This window comes from Bufo gargarizans, chromosome 4 (genome assembly GCF_014858855.1).
Source record: "Bufo gargarizans isolate SCDJY-AF-19 chromosome 4, ASM1485885v1, whole genome shotgun sequence".
Taxonomy (NCBI): Eukaryota; Metazoa; Chordata; class Amphibia; order Anura; family Bufonidae; genus Bufo; species Bufo gargarizans.
In genome coordinates, this window is record NC_058083.1 from 461833637 (window position 1) to 461855749 (window position 22113).

At 42.2% G+C, this 22113-nt stretch overlaps 1 protein-coding gene across 1 annotated transcript; it reads left to right on the forward strand.

The window, feature by feature from the left end:
* The first annotated feature begins 3600 nt into the window (after positions 1–3600).
* Positions 3601–14517, forward strand: LAMP5 (lysosomal associated membrane protein family member 5). Its single transcript, XM_044291257.1, has 6 exons — positions 3601–3658; positions 3844–4016; positions 4356–4487; positions 4850–4949; positions 11819–12007; positions 14339–14517. The coding sequence occupies exons 1-6, from the start codon at positions 3601–3603 to the stop codon at positions 14515–14517; spliced, it is 831 nt and encodes a 276-aa protein (XP_044147192.1).
* The last annotated feature ends 7596 nt before the right edge of the window (positions 14518–22113 follow it).

Consider the following 22113-nt stretch of genomic DNA (forward strand, 5'->3'; position numbering starts at 1 on the left):
AATAAATAAAACATCGAGTCCCCGCCACAGCAGCGCGGGGACTCGATGAGCTCTCTCAAACACAAACCCTACCACATGATCCAACAGGTCAGATGAATGTTGTAAATAACAAAAAATAAAAACGGTGGCAAAACAGCTATTTCTTGGTACCTTGCCTCACAAAAAGTGTAATATAGAGCGACCAAAAATTATATGTACCCTAAAATAGTACCAACAAAACTGCCACCCTATCCCATAGTTTCCAAAATGGGGTCACTTTTTGGGAGTTTCTACTCTAGGGGTGCATCAGGGGGGCTTAAAATGGGACATGGTGTCAAAAAACCAGTCCAGCAAAATCTGCCTTCCAAAAACCGTATGGCATTCCTTTCCTTCTGCTCCCTGCCGTGTGCCCGTACAGCAGTTTACGACCACATATGGGGTGTTTCTGTAAACTACAGAATCAGGGCCATAAATATTGAGTTTTGTTTGGCTGTTAACCCTTGCTTTGTAACAGGAAAAAATAGATTCAAATGGAAAATCTGCCAAAAAAGTGAAATTTTGAAATGTTATCTCTAGTCTCCATTAATTCTTGTGAAACACCTAAAGGGTTAACAAAGATTGTAAAATCAGTTTTGAATACCCTGAGGGGTGTAGTTTGTAAAATGGGGTCATTTTTGGGTGGTTTCTATTATGTAAGCCTCACAAAGTGACTTCAGACCTGAACTGGTCCTGAAAAAGTGTGTTATAGAATTTCAAGATTTGCTTCTAAACTTCTAAGCCTTGTAACGTCCCCAAAAAATATATAAAAAAACTGTTAAAGGGTCGGGCACTGTGGAGGTCATTGTTAAGGGGTAGGTACTGTAGAGGTCACTGTTATGGAGAATATTGTTGATATCTTTTTACGACACACGGAATCATGAAATGAAATAGATGAAATATACCTGTGCGAAGCCGGGTCCTTCTGCTAGTTTTTTTTTATATATATCAACTCACTGGTCTAGCGCTGAGATCCAGCACGCGCCGTCATACGTTGGAGTGCGCACGCACGGGATCTCAGAGCTAGACCAGTGAGTCTAGCGCTGTCAATCAAATGAATGGGGGCGTTTTTATCACATACAGGGCGGCAGTAGCAGGCAGGAGGGCGTCGGAGATGCGGTGCTCAGAAGCAATAAGCACGCGTCCGAGTGCTCTGTTTGCTCATTAGTATATTTTTAAAAGTGGATTTTACAGTGTGATTGGGCCTGAAATAAGGGAAATAAAGGTATGTTTGTGATCAGCGTTTGGAGCCCCACCTCACTATATATCTAGCATGGTATACCTGAAACAGGTGACAGAGCCTCTTTAAGCTGAGGATACACAAGCCTACAGAGATGTGGAGGACACACGAACACTTCTCTGATAAAAAGCACATGCAAATGGTTATATCTTTAGAAATGTTAAGTCAGCTCAGGGGTCATGCACGGAGTACATGATGCAAGGAAGTAAACTGAAGGAAGATTAATTAGTTGCCACATCATTAGGCAGCAGTAATCACAATATCCAATCACCAAGTGTCAAATGATATGGTGTCGACAAGTTATTTAGATGATGCCGGGTCGCAGCAGTAGTTGTACACCTCCTCAGAATAATCCTGCTGGTTGCATAGAACATCCTCACTGCCACCTTTCATATGGGGGCGTTAGTCTAACTTACCAGCTTCCCCCCACTTTTGCAGAAATGAAGGCTTTTTTCCTGTAATATGTGGTAAGTACTGAATTCCTGGCATCAATTCATATTCATTTCTGTTCCTAACTAGAAAACTAAGACCTGTACATCACGACAGTCATCAGACACAGGCTCATTATACACACCCCATGCAGTGCCTGCAGTATTTCCATCTAGATATGCACAATACTATTTGTCTCTATGCCTCTCTGAGGGATCTACTCATCAGAGCAAGGCATATGATTCACAGCTTATTGTGAGCAATAGCCTAGTTTAGACAATACTCTGAAAAGCATGTGACGATTGAGGTTTTGTGTGAAGTTAAGACACAGGGGGTCCTTGGTAACACTAATCTTCCTTTAAAATCTTCCCTTGGCATGCAGAGGAGATCCAGGCTCGCAGCACTAATCATTTCAGCACCTGGGGCAGAGAACACAGATCTACAAGGGATGTGATGTGCTTTCAGCACCTTGGACAGGATCACTTGTGTCTAGAGAGAGCAAATAGTGCCTGACACATGCCAAACCTGCAGCCTACCCAGCACTTGTGTCTGTAGGGATCTAACCTTCTTCAGAACCTTGGAAGCCATCACTTTTATCAATAGACATCTAACCTTCTGCAGGTTGGACTGTGATCCCTTTTTTATCCATAGAGATCTACTGTAACCTTCTTCAACAGATTGGACATCTCATGTACCTATGGAGCTCTAAACTTCTAAGCACCTTGGACAGTGATCGGTTGCATCTACAGAAATCTAATCTTCAGCCGACTGGAAAGTGATCATTTGTATCTATAGAGATCTACTGTAACCTTCTTCAGCAGCTTGGGCAGTCATTACTTGTGTCTGTAGGGATCTATCCTTAAGCAGATTGGAAAATGACCACTTGTATCTATAGAGATCTACTGTAACCTTCTTAAGCAGATTGGACATTGATTTCTTGTACCTACAGAGATCTAGCCTCCTTTAGCAGCTTGAACAGTTATCAGTTCTTCAGATTGGAAAGTGATCACTTGTGTCTGTAGAGATCTACTGTAACCGTCTTCAGCAGATTGGACATCGATTTCTTGTACCTATAGAGATCTAACCTCTTTCAGCAGCTTGGACAGTGATCACTTGTGTCTATAGAGATCTACTGTAACCTTCTTCAGCAGACTGCATATCCATTACTTGTACCTACAGAGATCTAACCTCCTTCAGCAGCTTGGACAGTGATCACTTGTATCTGTAGAGCTCTACTGTAACCTTCTTCAGCAGATTGGACATCAATTTCTTGTACCTATAGAGATCTAACTTCCTTCAGCAGCTTGGACAGTGATCACTTGTGTCTATAGAGATCTACTGTAACCTTCTTCAGCAGGCTGGACATCCATTACTTGTACCTACAGAGATCTAACCTCCTTCAGCAGCTGGGACAGTGGTCACTTGTGTCAATAGAGATCTACTGTAACCTTCTTTAGCAGACTGGACATCCATTACTTGCACCTACAGAGATCTTACCTCCTTCAGCAGCTCGGACAGTGATCACTGTGGCTATAGAGATCTGCTGTAACCTTCTTCACCAGATTTGACATCCATTACTTGTACCTACAGAGATATAACCTCCTTCAGCAGCTTGGACAGTGATCACTTGTTTCTATAGAGATCTCTTACTTGTATCTGCAGAGATTTAACCTTCTTGAGCACCCTGCCTTGCTTTTCAGCACCTTGGATTGCAAGTCTTCTCCTATGTAAATCTGTGGTTACTTCTGCACTTTAGCAGCAATCACTTTTTGCCTGCAGAGATCCAGTGAGTCAGTTGAAGACTGTACAGACTGAGGGCTGGATGATTCTCTGCTAGCACTGCCCAGTACAGCAACCTGCCACATAACACAGCCCTCTCAGTATTTCTTGGGTAACTGCAAAAAGTCTTTCCAAGCATGGATATCTGCAGCTCCACTCAAGTCCTGGGAATGCACCTACTGCTTATTCTGTCATGTAAGTGTTCATATTTCATCACACTGGGGGGCTTCGCTATCCACGTACCTTAAATCTTCATTGCTCTGAGCATGCAGTAGACCAGTAGTAGTAGCACCATGTGTAATGTGTAAGGTCTGCAGGAATGAGAATCCTGCAGTGTGTGCTACAGCAGGAGGTGAATTGTGTTTCTTCTTGTTCCACAGACATAATTGGTCCTAATATGGCAGAACAAGAAGTTGAGAATCTCTCAGGGCTGTCTAGTAATCCTGACAAAAATATCTTTGCAATTCGAGAAAATGGGACAACCTGTCTGATGGCAGAATTCTCAGCGAAGATACTTGTTCCTTATGAGGTCCCTGCCAGTAATGAAGTGGATGTAAGTAGTCTTGTCTGAATGCATTAACCATTACAGTCTCCTAAATGAGTAATGCAATAACTGGATTTGAAAAGTTTTCTTTGTTCCCAAGCATCACCTAAAAGGGTAGTAATGAATGGGTTAACTAAAGCACAGTGCCATTGGTGACTGCATTAGTAATGTACAAAAGTGGTCGTAGAATAATGTAGGAGAATAGGTTAATATATATAATATTTCAGCCCAGAATTTACTATATGTATTTAGTGAATGCATGCATTGTGCAATGGGAGAGTACAGTATAGTATATTCAAGAGAATAGTACTTTATAGCGCTGTGACGATGATGATTTATGTGTTTCAGTGGAATGTGGAAGACGCTGTTATCCAGTTACCCAGAGATACGGAAATAAAGGGGAAATGCTGGAATAATGAGTCTGAACTGCATTTAACGTGGTCAGATAAATCCTGCACGCTGAAATTATTCTTCATTAAGGTAACACAGATATCCCATGTTACATTATGACATGACTTAGCCATTCAGGTAGATCTACTCAATAAGACACACAAATTGCAATTAATATGGTCAAAATCCTTTCTCCACTAGCAGTTTACTGATGTAGCTGAGATGGGTTTGTCACTTAGTCTCAAAGCATGTTGATATGATGCTAAATGCAGATGAATCTTCTGAGTGATCTATAGTATGAGGTTATCATGGTGCACAAAAGAACAGATGACTGACAATAGCTCTGCTACATCTGCTACATTATTCGCTACAATGATCTTAAAACTTAATGACCTGTCACTTAAGTGTTTGGGACCGCATTGATTCATGTCAACGATTTATGTCATTCGTAGGATGATTCTACAAAATCCGGTGGAAGAAACTGGAAAATGAATAAAATTCAGTTCATGTATGACTTATCCGACCGCACAAACTTCAAAAATGGTGCAAGACGTGAGTATCTGCAGGCACTGCGGCATACGCTATCATTTTCATTGTCCAAAGTCCAATCACGATTGTCTACTCCAGGACGCAGCAGGGGACCAGGAGCTTGCTGCATTGTACTTCCCATATATAGTGAAACGTGGCCTGAAAACACTTAGATTTTCTGCAAGGGAACCTCTTGAATAAGTGAAACCCCACAATTTATGCATTTTCTACAGCAGAGTAAATAAGGGAAGCTAATATGGTCAGAGGAGAAGGATCTGCAGTAGCTGAGTCATTTCGTTCAGTTGACTGCGGATGTGCCACCAACAGATGTTCATCCATTGCTGAGTACATTGCATGCTTGACTGCCCCAAGCTCTCCCATCTGGGTCTTGTTTCTATGGAATATGGAATATTGCTAGCGTAAGAAGTTTACAATTTATAGATAACACCTTAAAATATTAGCATAGAATTCATATCTACAGAGGGGTAATGTACAGCTCCTGGGCCCCAATGAAAATCGATAACAGGGTATCTATGTACCATCTATGTGCCATTTATGATGATGGTGTCTTCCTTTGTGGCCAGGGGACCTTTCAACCTGCTCTTTACCATGTCCTGGATGAAACCACTACCTCTGCAGCTTCTCAAACACCCCAGGAATGATTTATGGATGCATATGGGTAAAAATGACACATGCACATTAGAAAAACCCCTCGAAGAATAGGGATATTTTTTTTCTACAGCTACCAGAACTACTGTGAATATTTAAAGCTCCTATTGAATTTAACCAGCACGGCATAAATCTGCATTCAGTGAACTCTGTGTAGACGATACTGCAGGCAGCCAGAATTTTTAAGAGGTTCTTCCACAATTGCGAGTTATGGCATAGCACTATGATATACCGCCATGCTTCAGTACTTGCTTTTGACAAGTCAGCTGTTGGAAAATAAGGGGGCTGCATACACTGGTGTATTAATGGGGGTTTCTTGGACTTAGATATTGATGACTGATCCTCAAGATAGATCATCAATATCAGATCGGTGGGGTCCGACACCTGGGGCCCACATTGATCAGCTGTTTCTGGCAGCCACTGGTGCCAGAAACTACACAGTGGACAGAGCCAGAGGCAAAAGGCTATGGACACTGTACGGTGTGCAGGTCAGGGTATTGCAGCTCAGCTGAAGTAAATCAATGGTTCTGGGTTCTCCCCAAAACTTGGGTTTCTGTCCCACACTGTTTCTATTGACATCCTCACCACTTGTCTATCCTAGCATTGACAACTGGCTGGTACCATTCTCCTTCCCAAAGGGCTGTGTCCCTACATACTGACAGTGTCCAATCATGTAAAGACACAGCCTCTTGACAAGGGGAATGATAACACCCAGTTCTCAATTAGAGCTAGGCTACATGGAGAGTTTTGGGGGAACATAATGATCTAGTATAACAAGCATGTCAGGAGAGACAACAGCTCTTCTGTAAATCCAGTGACTCACAGGTGATGTCTCCACTGATTGTAGATGTCCCCTCACTGTTTCTTCTATATACAACCCATCAAACTACTGACGTCTCCTGATGACTGCAGAGTTTACTGCCAAGAAATGTTGGCCCCATACTTATGTAGCTATCCCTAGCCCCTGTATCAAATCAAATAAATTCAGACCCCAGAAAAAATACAGACAAAGAAATAAATACAACACCTCCAGAACCCTAAACTGGCCCACCGGGGAGCTCGGGAAATCCTCGGTGGGCCCCTGCCTAGTTATACAGTCTACATAATAATCAGCAGCGGCAGGCATCCCCAGCTTTCTGCTGGCAAGTGCTGCTGCCTACCTCTTCAATAGGAAGAGCAGAGCTACACAGATCATCTCGCCACTTAACTTGCCCTGAAGTGATGCTGGCACTGCCATCTTTCAGTGGGCGACAGGCCCCACCTCTTGATATGTGCCTGCACTTCCTTCTCACTCCCTGCGCTGCACGCACGCTGCTTCCTCACAGAGCCCTGCCGCCCGCCCATATTCTGAAGTCTGGAAAGTGCGGTGCTGGTGGTGCTGCTGTGTCCCCCATGAAACAGAAGCTGCCTGTCACTCAGTAGTGGACATCACAGGCTGCTGCTAGTCCCCCAAGCCAGTATAATAAAATATATGTAAATCTATAGTTTAATAAAAATATAATTTCACATTTTACTGCATTCGCCTCTGGAAATTACAACTCCTAGCATGCACTGTAAGATGCAAACCTTCAGGACCTGCTGCGAGTTGTAGTTTTCCTGCAACATGCTGTAGTTCTATATCACAATTATTATTGCGTGCTACAAAAATTTGAATAAATATTGCAAAAAAATGCACACTCCAACATACGGTAGTAATATAAAGTACAGATCAGCCCCTCAAAATATGAGTCCTCACACAGCTCCGTAGATGTAAATGTAAAATAAATACTGTATTTTTAGTTCAATTTTGTGCTTTAGTTTCTTTTTTTTTGTATTAACCTGTAGGATACCTAGATTTCAAGTTAAAAAAAACACAGGTTTGCCATAATAAAGTCATATAAAATTATAAATAACAGAAAAAAAAGACAAACAGACATATATTAGATATCGCTGCATCTGTAACGATGACATGATCTATCCTCTTATATGGAATGCCATAAAAAAAATTAAAAGAAAACCAGTGATAAAACAGGCATTTTTTTGGTCAACTTGCCTCACAAAAAGTCTAATGCCAAGAAATCTAAAAATTGTATGTACTCCGAAATGGTACCAATCAAACCGTCACCTCATCCTGCAATAAAAAAGCTCCTACGGTACATAAGACAATCGCCCAATTAAAAAAATAGGGCTTTCAGAAAATGGTAACACAAAAACATACTGTAAAGGGATTGTCTGATCTCAGACAATGGGGGCATATGGCTTGTCTTATTAGTAATGGAGCCCCGCAAGGTGATGGCTGGAGGACTCCGGTCCGGCCACCACCAAGTGGTCTTCCCTTAGAAGTGAATGGGAGTGCACTGCGCATGACAGGCCACCACTCTCATTCACTTCTATTTGCCCAATGGAAATAGCCAAGCCGGTGCTCGACTATTTGTGGTGGCCCCATAGAAAATGAATGGAGGGCGGCTGCGTATGCGCAGTGCCACTTTCGGGGCTCCATTCTCAATATAGGTGCGGATCCCAGAAGTGTGACCCCATTGTCTGGGATGACACAACCCCTTTAATAGAAATAAAAAATAGACATATTAGGTATCGCTGCGTCTGTAACGACCTGCTCTATAAAAATATGACATGTACTATCCCCTCAGGTGAATTCCATAAAAAAAACGGTCATTTTTTGTTTGCACTCAAAAAATGCAACAATAAATATGTCAACTTTCCTGCAAAAAAGGAGCTCCTACGCAAGATCATTGGCATAAAAATAAAAAAAAATATGGCTTTCAGAAATGGAAACATGATTAAAAAAATGCTTTTTATGTAAAAAAAATATAAAAATAGACATATTGTCACAGTGTAGTTCACTGTGACACAGGTTACCGTGTTGCTCGCTTTAGTAGCTCTTGGGCGTACTGACTGCGGTGGATGCCGTGTAGGCTGATTACCTGATGAACGAAAGAAACGCTCATTCATCGGGTACCGTAATTCGATTGTTTGTGCGCACATAAAAATGATCATTTACTGGAAGTAGATTGTGCTGTGTAATCGCGATCTGCTACCGGAAAACAACTAGTCAGTATGGGGAAGAACACTGACAGTAGTGATCACTGCTCCCCATACAATGGAGATCACTGCATGTAAATACAGCGTTCTCCTCCGTTAAAGAGCAGGCAATTGTCGGGAAGGAACGCTTCTTTCCCAACAATCTCCTGCTCTCTTGCCCTCTGTTAAGGGACCTTAACAGATCAGGTTATCAACTACAATGAGCACTTTAACTAGAAACAATCTGATATAGAGCAGTGCACAATACCGTTCTGTTTTGCACATTGTATTGTGTGCTAAACTGCAAATATTTATTTGCATGAGCCCAAAAAATGAACAAGTAATATTTATTTTTGGTAGCTGTAGGGTGGGCCCCTAGAATGATTTCCACTGGTTGGCCCTAAGCACCCCAGTCTGACACTGGCATCTATATAATCTATAGCACTTCATTTCAGAGAGAAATCTACAGAGTAATGAACAATTCAAAGTATAGGACACTGCTCCCATGATCTTACAATTTATTAGGAAATATGAAGTTAAAGTGCGTGTTTTGTATAATGGTCTGCCAGTATTTTATACTAACTGAACAGTATACATGAACCTGCATGAGCGACTCGGTGTTGAATGAAGGAATGATATTTTAAGGATTAATAGTAATAAAAGTACAGGAGTTATTATATGTAATGTGATAGGTGTGCATAAAAATATGTTTTTTAAGGCAAGGAAGGTTAAAAAGTCAGACTTTTAACTTATAGGGAGCCACTTCCAAAGGTCTAGCAGGACTGTTCTCACAGCCTGGGAGATACGTCTTTGCATCTTATTTTCCCATAGAGCATTGCCACTATGTCTCCATATACAGCTGGTATCCTTAAAAAGAGCCAGCATACCCCTTGGGGCAAGCTTAACACTGTGGACAATTGGAATTAATCTGACTGTCCTGGGTACTACATTCCAGAGAACTGGTGCAGCATGAGAAAAGTCATTGAGCTGGGAGTGGGAGGTTTGGATTATGGTGGATGTTAGTTTTAGATCATTGGCAGAACTTACGCTGGGTTCAGACCTGAGCGTTCGCGATGGAGCGCTCTGTATGCGCGATTGTACGGGCGTTTGCAATCGCGCATACAGAGACAAGCGAACGCCCATTGTCGCGCGTTCCTGCTGAAGTCTATGTACGGGAACGCGCGACAAGACGCCCCAAAGAAGCTCATGTACTTCTTGGGGCGTCGGGCGTTTTACAGCGCGATCGTACGCGCTGTAAAACGCTCAGGTGAGAACCATTTCCATAGGGAATCATTGGTTCTTGCCTGTTGAGCGTTTTACAGCACGTAGGAACGCGCTGTAAAACGCTCAGGTGTGAACCCAGCCTTAGAGACGTTGTAGGCTGACAGAGGTGAAAGAAGAGATGTAGGAGGGTGCAACACTATGGAGAGCTTTGAATTTATTTTAAAGTGAATGGACAACCAATGCAGTGACTGGTACAGGATAGAGGCATTGGCGTAACAGTTGGACAGAAAGATAAGCCTGCTGCATTCAGCATAGATTGGAGACGTGAGAGTCTATTGAGGGGTAGATGGTTTAGTAATGAGTTACCGTAATATGGATGACAATGAATTAGAAACTTGGGTTTAGCTGTTTCAACAGTAAGAGAAAGATGGATTCTGGAGATGTTTTTGGTACAGGTGACCATGCTGTCTGGGAGTTATGGCAGCACTATACACTGAAATGGAAATATCAGGTTTATGTAGGTTAGTAGATGGTGAAAACAGGAGAGACAGCTGACAAAAAAAATCACTTGCTTTTTGTAGTAGTGCGAGGAGAGGTACTGTATATAATTGGGTATCATCAGCATAGAGATGACACAGAAAAACAAATCTGTTCAATAGGAGTTGTAAAGAGAGGAGACCTAGGATTAAACCCTGAGTAACCTCAACAGCAAAGGGAAGAGAAGAAGTAAAGCTGGCAAATGATAAACTGTATGTACTGCCAGACATGTGGGAAGAAAACCAGGAGACAGCAAGGGAGACACTGCAGAGAGGATAGTTGATTAGGCGGGAGTAGATTAAATGGTCCAGAAGCTGAGGAGAGATTTGGGGGAGATTATAAATTGGCTTCTAATAAACAGTGCAGGAGGGTCAAGAGATGGTTTTTTTTTTCATTAATGAGGATATAAAAGCATGTTTTAAAGAAGAGGGAACTATACCAAACAAGACGGAGAGGCTATATATTTCAGTAAGGTGACTAGGGACAGCTGGGGATAAAAACTGGATGAGGTGTGAGTGAATAAGATAACCAATGTACAGTATGTAGTAGTGGGGAAGAAGAATGAGCCTGGAGACTTGTTCTTCTTATACTGGTAAACTGCTAAAAATGAAAGGCACCTGCTCTTTAGGACTAAAGAGGGAGTGGTGAAGGACCAAGTTGTAACTTCTGATGTTTGTCATACCTGGAGCACTTCCTAAGAAAATGAGTTTAAAACACCTGCAAGGTTGCTGCTATTTGTGTCAAAAGGATTCTGATTGTCAGGCACTGCCACACCAAGGCTACTTTTGAGCAGGGGCGTAGCTATAGGGGAAGCGGCTGCTTTGGGGCCCTGACCCAGAAGTGGCCCATCCAGGAGGAGGACTAAAAGATTTTGTCAGGGCCCCCTTAACAGTATTACACAATGAAATTATATGCAGTGACAGTATAGACAGTGTAGAAAACTAATTGAACAGCTGTCGGGCCTGGTCTGAGAGAGCGATCTTTACTAGTCACAAGAATGGGGGTGGCATGAAAGGAAGGGATTGCGAAAAAATTACTGGGGGAGGGGGAGCCCCATTCAAAAATTAGCTGTGGGGCCCAGGCATTTCTAGCTACGCCACTGCTTTTGAGCGTTTCATAGTAATGTTTGTTAGCCAGATCAGGACAGGAGAGGGAAGAGATTGGAGACTATGAAGACTACAGAGTGTCTATAAATTGTGATAGGTAGGTGTATCCGGAGAAGTACAAGACTTTTTAATAATAAAGAGAAGAGTTAATGAAATCAGAAACTGAGTCAGGAGAAGACCAGGAGAAGTGAATGCTTGTCTTCATAAGTAGGAGAAGTTGGGAAAGGTCTAAGGAGGAGGTTAAAAATAGAAGCTAAAAATGATGAGGAAATTGGGCATATTTGGTGATGATTGTAGTTGGTATATGACTATTGATATAGCTTATGTTTTTATCTATAGCTGGGAAGCACACGGCCAGTCGCTATAATTTGTCTCTCATGGTCACACCAGTTGGAATGTCATATGAATGTGAGGCCCTTGAGAAAGTCAGCCTGACCTCCACAGACCAGAAGAAAACTGCGGTCTTGTACCTGTCTGAAGTCCACATTCAGCCATTTGACATTAAGAGCGACTTTCTCTACAGTGAAGGTAAATCATTTAACGTTTAAAGGGTATTCTGGTGATTTAAAATTGTCCTTTATCCACAAGATAGATAATAACTATTAGTTTGGATGGGGTCCTATCATTGTGACCCCACCTTTTACAGGAATGGGGGCCCTGTGCCCCTCACAGCCCCCAAAATGAACAGAGCAGCAGATTGAGCATTTGCACTGCCACTCTATTCATCTCTATGGGTTTACCAGAAATAGCTGAGCACTCTACTAGGCTATATTTGGCAGTCTCACAGCCATGAATGGAGTGGCAATGCACGACCTTCTGCAATGTTCATTCCGGTGGATCTTTAGAATCTTAACCTACCCTATTGACTACTCAGTCTAAGCTACAGGCAGCATGTTATAGAGCAGGAGGAGCTGAGCAGAATGATATATATAGTTTTATAGGAGAAGATTCTGAATTTCCTTTTCTTTCTGAGCCCAGTGGTCGTGTGGGTGTTCAGTGACTGATGGCTATCTATGCAGGGAAGGCTGACAGTCAGGACCGCCCACTGGAGCATAGAAAGAGCAGAGATTTAAAAGATTAAATTATAAGTTCTACTGAATCATTCCGGACAAAACTACGGTATACCTCAATCTGCTCAGCTCCTCCTGCTCTATAACATGCTGCCTGCAGATTGCACTGCATTTCCAAGGTGACAGGTTCTCTTTCAAGCATAAGAACCATATAATGCGGCAACTCTATGGCCTCCCTGGGAATTTCCTCCAGGTACTCTAGTTTCTTCTTGAACTCTCAAAAGTTTTTTTCAGCTTTTATGTCAGTTTTAAATTTGTCCAGCTGAGAGCTGGTTCTGAAGTACAAAAATCACTAATCTGCTACGCAATACTACATTCCAGTGCCTAGCATCCAGTCCGGCTCTTTATGGTCCCCAAGTCTGTAAACTTCTGGACAGGGTCATGTGCGTCACTGTGGACAATTACTGTGCACATCACTGCTGGAACTCAGGCCGCTTGGGAACTAGTCACTTATGAGGCCTTTGATTGGTTGCAGTGGCGCATAAGAACGCATATGGATGTATAAAGGCCAGGGACTGGTAGGACACAGACTTACTTTAGGACCAGTCCAATACTGGCCAAACTGAAAATTGACATAAAAGCTGGAATAACCCTTTAAGGTACTCATATATTTTCTATAACTGTCAGCCAAAGAAGTATTTAGCTGACAGCTATCTCTCCCGACTTTGTTACCTGGAGAGCAAAAGGACCTGCCACTGAAATTCAACTTATCGGATCCTTCTCCCTCCCAAACATCATCTGTCAGGGGAGAGTTGGGAGCTCCAGACACACATTAGATTGTTGGTCAGCCCCACCAAAAATGGCAGATTCAGCCCTCAACAGTCTAGTAGTGAGTATGGGGCCTTTAAAGCATACAGATAGGTCCATTAGCCCTATTGTTTATGGAAGATAGAGAAATTAGCTTGTGAACCCGAATGGAGATACTTATATGGAATATAGTGACATATACCAGGGAATAAACAAACACATGCATTTATTGCGATATTTTATTAATACCATACATTATACTAATGACATATGTAATTAATACAAAGGGTTCCACTGCCATCCATGCTCAACATTTCTCAAATAACACCATTGGTTCAGGTAGAAAAATTACTATGCACAATTGAAGGAGTTGCTCAGGATTAGGAAAGAAGACTTTTTTTGCTATTGTTTTCATGGGTTGTTTTTTGTGGTTGGTTTGATGAGCAGTGTCAGGTATTGGGTTTCAATTCTATTCACTTGAATGGGCATGAGCTACAATAGTGATAACACAGCCTGAGGAAACCAAGCACAGTATACAGGGGACTTTACAGATGGGGAACTACACTGGGAAGTGTTGGGAGCTCCTTCAATGTAACCAGTGATCATAGATATGATAACTTACTATGATAAAACGACAGTATAATTACTTGTGCTCTACTACCTGCTACACCTTAATCTAAAGTGGTTTTATCATCCTAGAGGTTGGAAACCTACAGTATCTCTAAGATATCCAACTCTTGTTGTTCAGACCATTGTAACCACCACTAGTCATTAGAATGAAGTGGAGCATGTTAGGAAAGTTTTATGCCACTCTGTCTGCTGTCAGCTATCTTTGGCTTTTCCCAGGCGGTCAATGGAGAGCCATCGATGACCAATCAGCCATTGTCCCCTAGCAATAGGCCACCAGTCCTTGTTATGAGACACCTTTAGTCCATAATTTTAATACAAATTTTGCACTAAAGCGAATAGCTATTGATGGTTATTATAATTGATTAGAGCGTAGAGAAGATTTGACTGACAATTGTTTCCTTTCTTCTTCCAGATTACAGATGCCTTACAGATCAGCAAAAACAACTGGAAGAGACATTACCTCTGATTTTAGGCCTAACCTTAGGAGTGGCCATTCTGATCATTCTGGCAGTATATCACGTGCATCATAAAATGACAGCCAACCAAGTGCAAATTCCACGAGACAGATCTCTGTATAAGCACATGGGATAGACAAAGACTTAACTAAATGCAAGGCACATTGATTATCAGGTAGACAAGCAAACAGCACTTTCCTGATATTCCTTCCACTGTCTTCCTCCAAGCTGTATCCTACAAACATTTCCTCACTTAGCTGTGACGTGTCGCTAGTTTTTACTTTTACTACACTGGAAACCAATCAACTGATTTAAGCCTAGTGCACATGGCAATAGTGGATGCACAACGCTACATATGGAGACTCTATGGTCTCTTACTATGGAGCCATAGGCACTCTATGTGTTGCCATATGGTGCCTCCATACAGCATTGTGTTACTGAAAGAAGAAAGTCTCCATAATAAGGCATATAGTCGAACAACACATAGGTACTGGGAGGCATGCAGAGGTACAGTATGGGCCCATATACTTCATATACTGTATTTCAGCTCTGTAAAGCTTGGAACTTTTACTGAGCCATAATATGGCTGTGTGCATGATGCCTAACATTCCCAGTGTAGAACGCCAGCCAGTTGAAGTGTATGTTTCTTTAAAAAATGTTCTTTCTTTTTTTTTTTTTTTATCTAAATGATTATTATTACTAAGATTTTAGGAGCTAATCATCCTACATATCTAATGCCATATATTGAGAGACATTAATTGTTGTGGAGCTCAACTACAGAAACTATGCATGTTAGAAATCTAAGGCAAAAAGCTTATAAATATTGTTAAATAATCTTAAGCTTTATACACGATTTTATGGACAATTGTAAGCACCAAATATTGTCAAATGCTTTTCTACTACAGATTGACATTGAGTGTCTCCCTTTATGCCATGACAGTTATTTTGCCTAGAAACAAAACCCTGCATGCCTCGCATACAAAAACAAGTGCAAGCAGAAGGAGGAGCGGTCGTCAGTAGCGTTCAGTCCAATAATTACCTTCATTTTCTAATCTGCTCCGGAAACATCACAGTTAATCAGTTGTCATGAAAACTGCTCTACGTTGTCTGCACCAGTTTTGATACATGAGGCGGTATGAGCCCGGAGGAATGCTGCATGCTTTGTTATTGTGCAATTATTTCCATTATGGCATCACACTGTAAAATACAGCTTTAGCTACTATGCATCTCCTTTCTTGTTGTGAAAAGACGGTGGCTGTTTGGGTTAAAAACTTTACATTCTGGAAATGAAATCCTTTTGTGAGGATACAGTCCATAAGGATGCAGCAGGCTAAATGTCACCAGCTGATCCAGCATCAAAATCAGTTCTTCTCCATCTGTACAGCTCACTTCTGCAACAACCACCCTGCCACCCACCCTGTGTCACCCACGACTAGGTGACACAGTCCAGGCAGTTCTCTTTCTTTTACGGGTGGCTATTTTGCATACATTTCCCAGCAAGCCTTGCAGAATCTCCTCCTGGACAATGAGTACCCTAGTAAAACTGAGCATAAAGACAAAAATGTGTACATAAACACTATAGACATTGGGGTATTCTCATCTATGGTCATAGAGGAGTTTGGATGTAGCCTTTGTTAAAGAGTACATGTCAGCAGTATCAACCCTCTTAAACTCGGCTTAATGGTTAGGACTGATCCTGCTGAGTCCGTCCCTGTAATGTCACACCTGTGGTGTATAGATCAGTTGGCGCATGAGCAATAGTGCCGAGGGGTAGACCTTAGCGCCTTGGTGCACCTTAGCTCCTCCTCTCAACATCATTGTACCTTCCTCTTGATTGAGAGGATCAGCAGTGTCATGACATCCGTCCCTATAATGGTACACCTGCAGTGTATAGATCAGTTGGTGCATGAGCAGTAGTAAACTGGTCATTGGTGGAATCCTACAATGGTACACCTGCAGTGTATAGATCAGTTGGTGCATGAGCAGTAGTAAACTGGTCATTGGTGGAATCCTACAGATATGCTACAAATTCTTAAAATGGGAATACCCTTTTAAGAGGCACCACAGACTCTTGAAATATATTAAGATGAACTATATATTCTTTTGAACTGAATGCAGTAAATTACTGTGTGTATTAGACATCAATGTGACTCAACGTGCCAACTTCCATCAAAATATAAGAATACATAAGAGTACGACTCATATTATCCATGACTTGCAAATAGATGAGAATCAGACTTGTCCAATCGCACATCTCAATACAGAGGGTTGAGTATATCTGAGACATTTTCGATAGTAATGGGTACTGTAATGTAGTATGCTGTGCCAGGAATCGGTCATAAAGTAACACTTGGGAGGAGCATTGTGAGAAGAGCCATGTCTGCCAGCAGCTCCAACCAGTCCCTGTTGGCTTTTTCATTGATATGCCAGGCACAACATAGGGTACTCCTACCATTGTTTCTAAGAGATGTACTATATCTTGGAACCCAATGATGTAACTAAAAATGACTAGGCCCTACAGCAAATTTTTTAATGAGTCACCCCCTCCCCAGCAACTTCTTTGCTACCCCCTCCTCCCGTACAATCCCTACTCCTGCAGCTAGCTCTCTCAGACCAGGCCCAGCAGTCTCTCCATCTGTTTCCTACCCGTATATACTGTAGGTCATGTCACTGTAGATTCTTGTATATAATGTCATTGTATAATACTGTTGAGGGGGCCCAGACAACAAAATCTTTTAGTCCTCTTCCTGGATGGGACCCTTCAGAGTTCGGACCCAGTAGCAACTGCTTCCCCTTTAGCTATCCCCCTGTTGGAAGCTCTTCTGTTGGAAACATCCTTTAGTTGAATTATTTGTTGCCACCTTTTAAATGCCCTTGTTTAGAGGACCTCAGTCTCATTAAAAAATTCTCCTTTTTTCAGGCCACAACTAGGTGGTACCACAGAGGGTCAGGAGTTGCACATAGCACTTCCGCCTCTAGTCTAACAATTGGTGGTTGTCTGAAATTTTTATCACCTGACAACTATCTATGAGATGTCTGAAGATGTTTGGTTGGATTTCCCCTTTAAAAGTGAATGTTCATATGAAGTGATTTTTTTAAGATTGTTGTGATCTAGATGAAATAAGTGAATTTCCAGTGCTAGAGAGAAAATTTTGTGTAATAGTTTCTTGCAGAAGAAACGTGCGGGATCTCAGTAATCAGCAGTTGTCATGTGATGGATACAATTCATTGCACACATGTAGCACAAGGGAATTGCTTACGCTAGCATTCTTTCTTCTGTCTGCCTAATGTGCCAATAATCAGAGGCTGATCTCCCGTGTCAGGCCTTCATGTGCCGAGGGACACAAGGTTTTATTTCAGGCAATGTAATGACTACTAAGTGAAATTGTAAGCTGAGACTATTACTAGCCTTTTATTTGGTGCTTGTTCACTGAAAATGCGTACACGTGAACTCCAAAGAAATACAGAGCTGAATCTCCAGACATTTAGGGGGTCATTTACTAAAGGATATACGCCACTTTCCTTACGGAGCAAGGATTATTTGCACCGCAATCTGCGACTTTTCCATGCTCACTCCAGGTCTAAAAAAGGGGGCATGGTGTTGGAGAGCAAGGGGACGTACCATCAGGCCCGTCTCATTTATTATTTTCTATGCCAATTTTAGGCATAGAAAATGATCCAAATTTAAAGGGAACCTGTCATCAACTTTATGCTGCCCATACTAACGGCAGCATAAAGAAGATACAGGTGAGTTGATTTCAGCGGTCTGTCATTTATAAGTTAAAAGTAAGTGGTTGCCGAGAACCAGCATCACAATCATTGCAGATTAGGCCTGAAAAAGAGTCAAGGCCACCTGAGAAGAGTCCTGGTTATTCATGAATTCCTGCTCTCCTGCCCATCTGCTGATCGCTGACAGTCTTCTACCTAGTTTTTGCCCTTTCTCTCTAGGTGAGAACTGCCAATCATCAGCAGGAGATTATGAATAACCAGGACTCTTCTCAGGTAGATTTGACTCTTTTCCAGGCCGGTACTGCAATGATTATGATGCTGGTTCTCGGCAACCACTTACTTTTAGCTCATGAGTGACACACCGCCGAAATCAGCATTTCTGCCACTATTTTATGCTGCTCTCAGTGAGGTCAGCATAACGTTGATGACAGGTTCCCTTTAAGCCTGCAAGGAAGCTGGCTTACACATTTATACCAGCAGTTGATGCACCGAAGTTGTGTAGGGGCCAGCGCTTTCACATAACTTCGACGGATCCACCGCCAGTGCTAGGGGTTATTAAGATCGGCGTGCATTCACACATGATGAGCAGGGGTGTACACAAACGCCATAGGGCCCCATAGGAAAAAATGGTATGCCTCCCATGAGATTTCTGCAGAATTTTTATTTATTTTTCTTAACATGCTGCCTACATATTGCACTGCATTTTGTCATGCAGGCAGCATGTTTTATAGAAAAAGATTCAGTAAAACTTGTAGTTTTTACATTAATATTTCTCCTCCTCTTGAGTTCAGTTGTAAATGGGGGAGGTGTTATCAATGACTGATATGCATTCTCTGTGTAAGGGTGTATACAAAGATGGCTGTCAGTTACTGATAGCTGTACACAGGGACTGATACGCATTCTTTTTGTGCGTATACAGAGATAGCTGTCAGTCACTGATGACACCTTCCCCGTGTACAACTGAAATCAGGAGAGATATAAATGTATAAACTACAAGTTTTACAGAATCTGTTCCCATAAAACTATATAGAATATCAATTTGCTCAGCTCCTCCTGCTCTATAACATGCTGCCTGCAGATATAATTGCATTTTGTAGCGTCAGGTCTTCTTTAAATGGAGGATTTTCTTTTAATAAAAACAAAGGTATGCCCAACCTCATCCTTTTATGATGGAAAAGGTACTTCATAATTATATTCATTTTATTTCTCAATGCATTTACAACAGACAACTGGCATAGATACATTGACCTTCGCATACAGCTGTTTATCCTGCCTCGCTCATACACGGTATTATATAACTGTCTGCCTGAAGCCACCACTAGTGGGGGCCTAGTGAATAAGAAATTTTACGATTACCATTGAATACACTGGAAGCTGTAAAGAAAAATCTCTTTGCATCAAGCAAAGTGGTGGCTGTATGTATCTATGCTATGTTTTTATGTTGGAAACAGAAGAATAAGTTCAGCAGTGGAGCCATATATCGGTCACATGCTCCGCCACAATGGAAGATATGCCACTGATGAGGAACCACCATATGGTATAAGTATACTATAAGAAGCGTATTAATTCTACATATAGTCTATGCAGATTTGTCCTGCTATAACTTTCTTCTTGGTTAGAGATATCCCGTGGCAAGTGGCACAAGTTGATCGGCTTTTAAAAAAGCTAATATTTTGTGATAGCCATGTGTGACCAGGGGTGGGATTCAAATTTTTAACAACAGGTTCCCTACTCAGCGGTGGATACGCAGCGCGTCACGAGTCATGACACATATATACATACACCATATATATGCAACACAGTCACGACATATTTACATACACCATATATACACTACACACATACCACTCAACTTTTAAAAAGCCTTAGGCCCCCTCTTTGTTATTACTGTAATGGCCCCCTCTTTATTATTATTATAATGGCCCACTCTTTATTATTAATATAATGACCCCCTCTTTTTTATTAATATAATGGCCCCCTCTTTATTATTAATATAATGGCCCCCTCTTTGTTATTACTGTAAAGGCCCCCTCTTTGTTATTACTGTAACGGCCCCCTCTTTGTTATTACTGTAACGGCCCCCTCTTTATTATTATTATAATGGCCCACTCTTTATTTTTAATGTAATGGCCCCCACTTTATTATTAATATAATGGCCCCCACTTTATTATTAATATAATGGCCCCCACTTTATTATTAATATAATGGCCCCCACTTTATTATTAATATAATGGCCCCCACTTTAATAACAAAGAGGGGGCCATTACATTAATAATAAAGAGGGGGCCATTACATTAATAATAAAGTGGGGGCCATTATATTAATAATAAAGTGGGGGCCATTATATTAATAATAAAGTGGGGGCCATTACATTAATAACAAAGAGGGGGCCATTACATTAATAACAAAGAGGGAGCCATTACATTAATAATAAAGAGGGGGCCATTATATTAATAATAAAGAGGGGGCCATTACATTAATAACAAAGAGGGGGCCATTACATTAATAATAAAGAGGGGGCCATTATATTAATAATAAAGAGGGGGCCATTACATAGTGGAGTACCGCTTAAAAAAGCTGCTCTTACTCTGTGGGCAAAATAGATGTGTTTCCCTGTGTGTGGCCACCTTAAATATTGTCATCAACCCCATCCATAACTCTTGTTTGGCTAAAAGAATCTAAACATTGGGTCAGGATGAGGGGAAGGTGGAGTAGGCACCTGCTTAGGAGAAATAATTAATACTTACCTCTCTCTCCTTCACAGCTTGTGGCATCCTGGTACAGGCGGTCACCAATGCCTCGCTCACTGTGCCTTCCCGCGCCGCGTCATCGCGTCATCTCGCGAGATCCGCCGCAGGAGGTCACAGTGAGGTACGTGACTAAGTCCTGCGTCGCACCTCAACTGAAGCCGCTCCCCCGGCCCCTCCTCACTTCGCCTGCCCAGCTGCCCTGCACAGTGCGCGTCACACAGGGCCTCTCCTCTCGGCTTCCGCTCCGCCCCCACCCCTATAGCTACGCCACTGGTGCAGGCGCAGCTGCAGGACCGGGTCGGGATCCCTGCTTCTCACCGGTTCTGCGAACCGCCTGTAATTTTAACAAACGGTTCGGCAGAACCGGAGAGAACCGGCTGGATCCCATGCCTGTGTGTGACCACCCAATGGCTGTGATGTGGGTCACAGCTTCTCAATGATTTTTGCTACAGTACCTTGTTGCAATTCGGGTTAAATTTGTATCGTGAGAAATTGTAATGCTTAATGACATTTGCAGAAAGGTAAAGTGGACACATCTGTACAGTTCAAAGAACTGGAAGATTAACCTCTTTATAGATTAGTTTTCCTCTGTGTCTTTCACCACTATTGTCCTATTGAAATGGTTATTAGTGTATCATAGAAGAATTTATGCCTCCACCAGTAGTATAAGCTCTTGTTACAATAGCAGCCCATGGCTGCCGCTGTTCTACTCTCCCGGGCAGGAACAGGCAACACGCTATTTAACCCTCTACTTGGAAGCTAGAGATTGGGATCCACTTACACCCTGCTACCTACCAGCTGCGATCCTAGGCATTGGCACCTCTTGTGTTCCCTGCAGCCCGTGGCCTGCACTGTGTAGTGAGGGCCTCAATGCCTTCTCTTTAGGGCGCACACTCTCTCCCTTGCTCTTAAATAGACAGCGCAAGCACCCTAGTTGCTTCCAGTCAGTGGCTGGTTACTTGTGTCTATTTAAAGGGGTTGTTCAGGCTCAGAGCTGAACACAGACATATAACTATCTTCACCCCTCCGGCTCCCCTGACATGAAATGCTCCGATGCTCTCCTTTTCCCTGAGCTGAATTATGCAGGGCAAAGACATTTTTTAGGAGATCCGGTGACATACCAGGCTCTCCATAGGGACTGCTGGGCGGAGCTTCCACCTAGCAGTGAGATCGGTGATGTCAATGGCACTAATGGGCGGGCTTTAGCGCTGCCCTAGCCTGTAAAAAGACTAGGGCAGTGCTAAAGCCTGCCC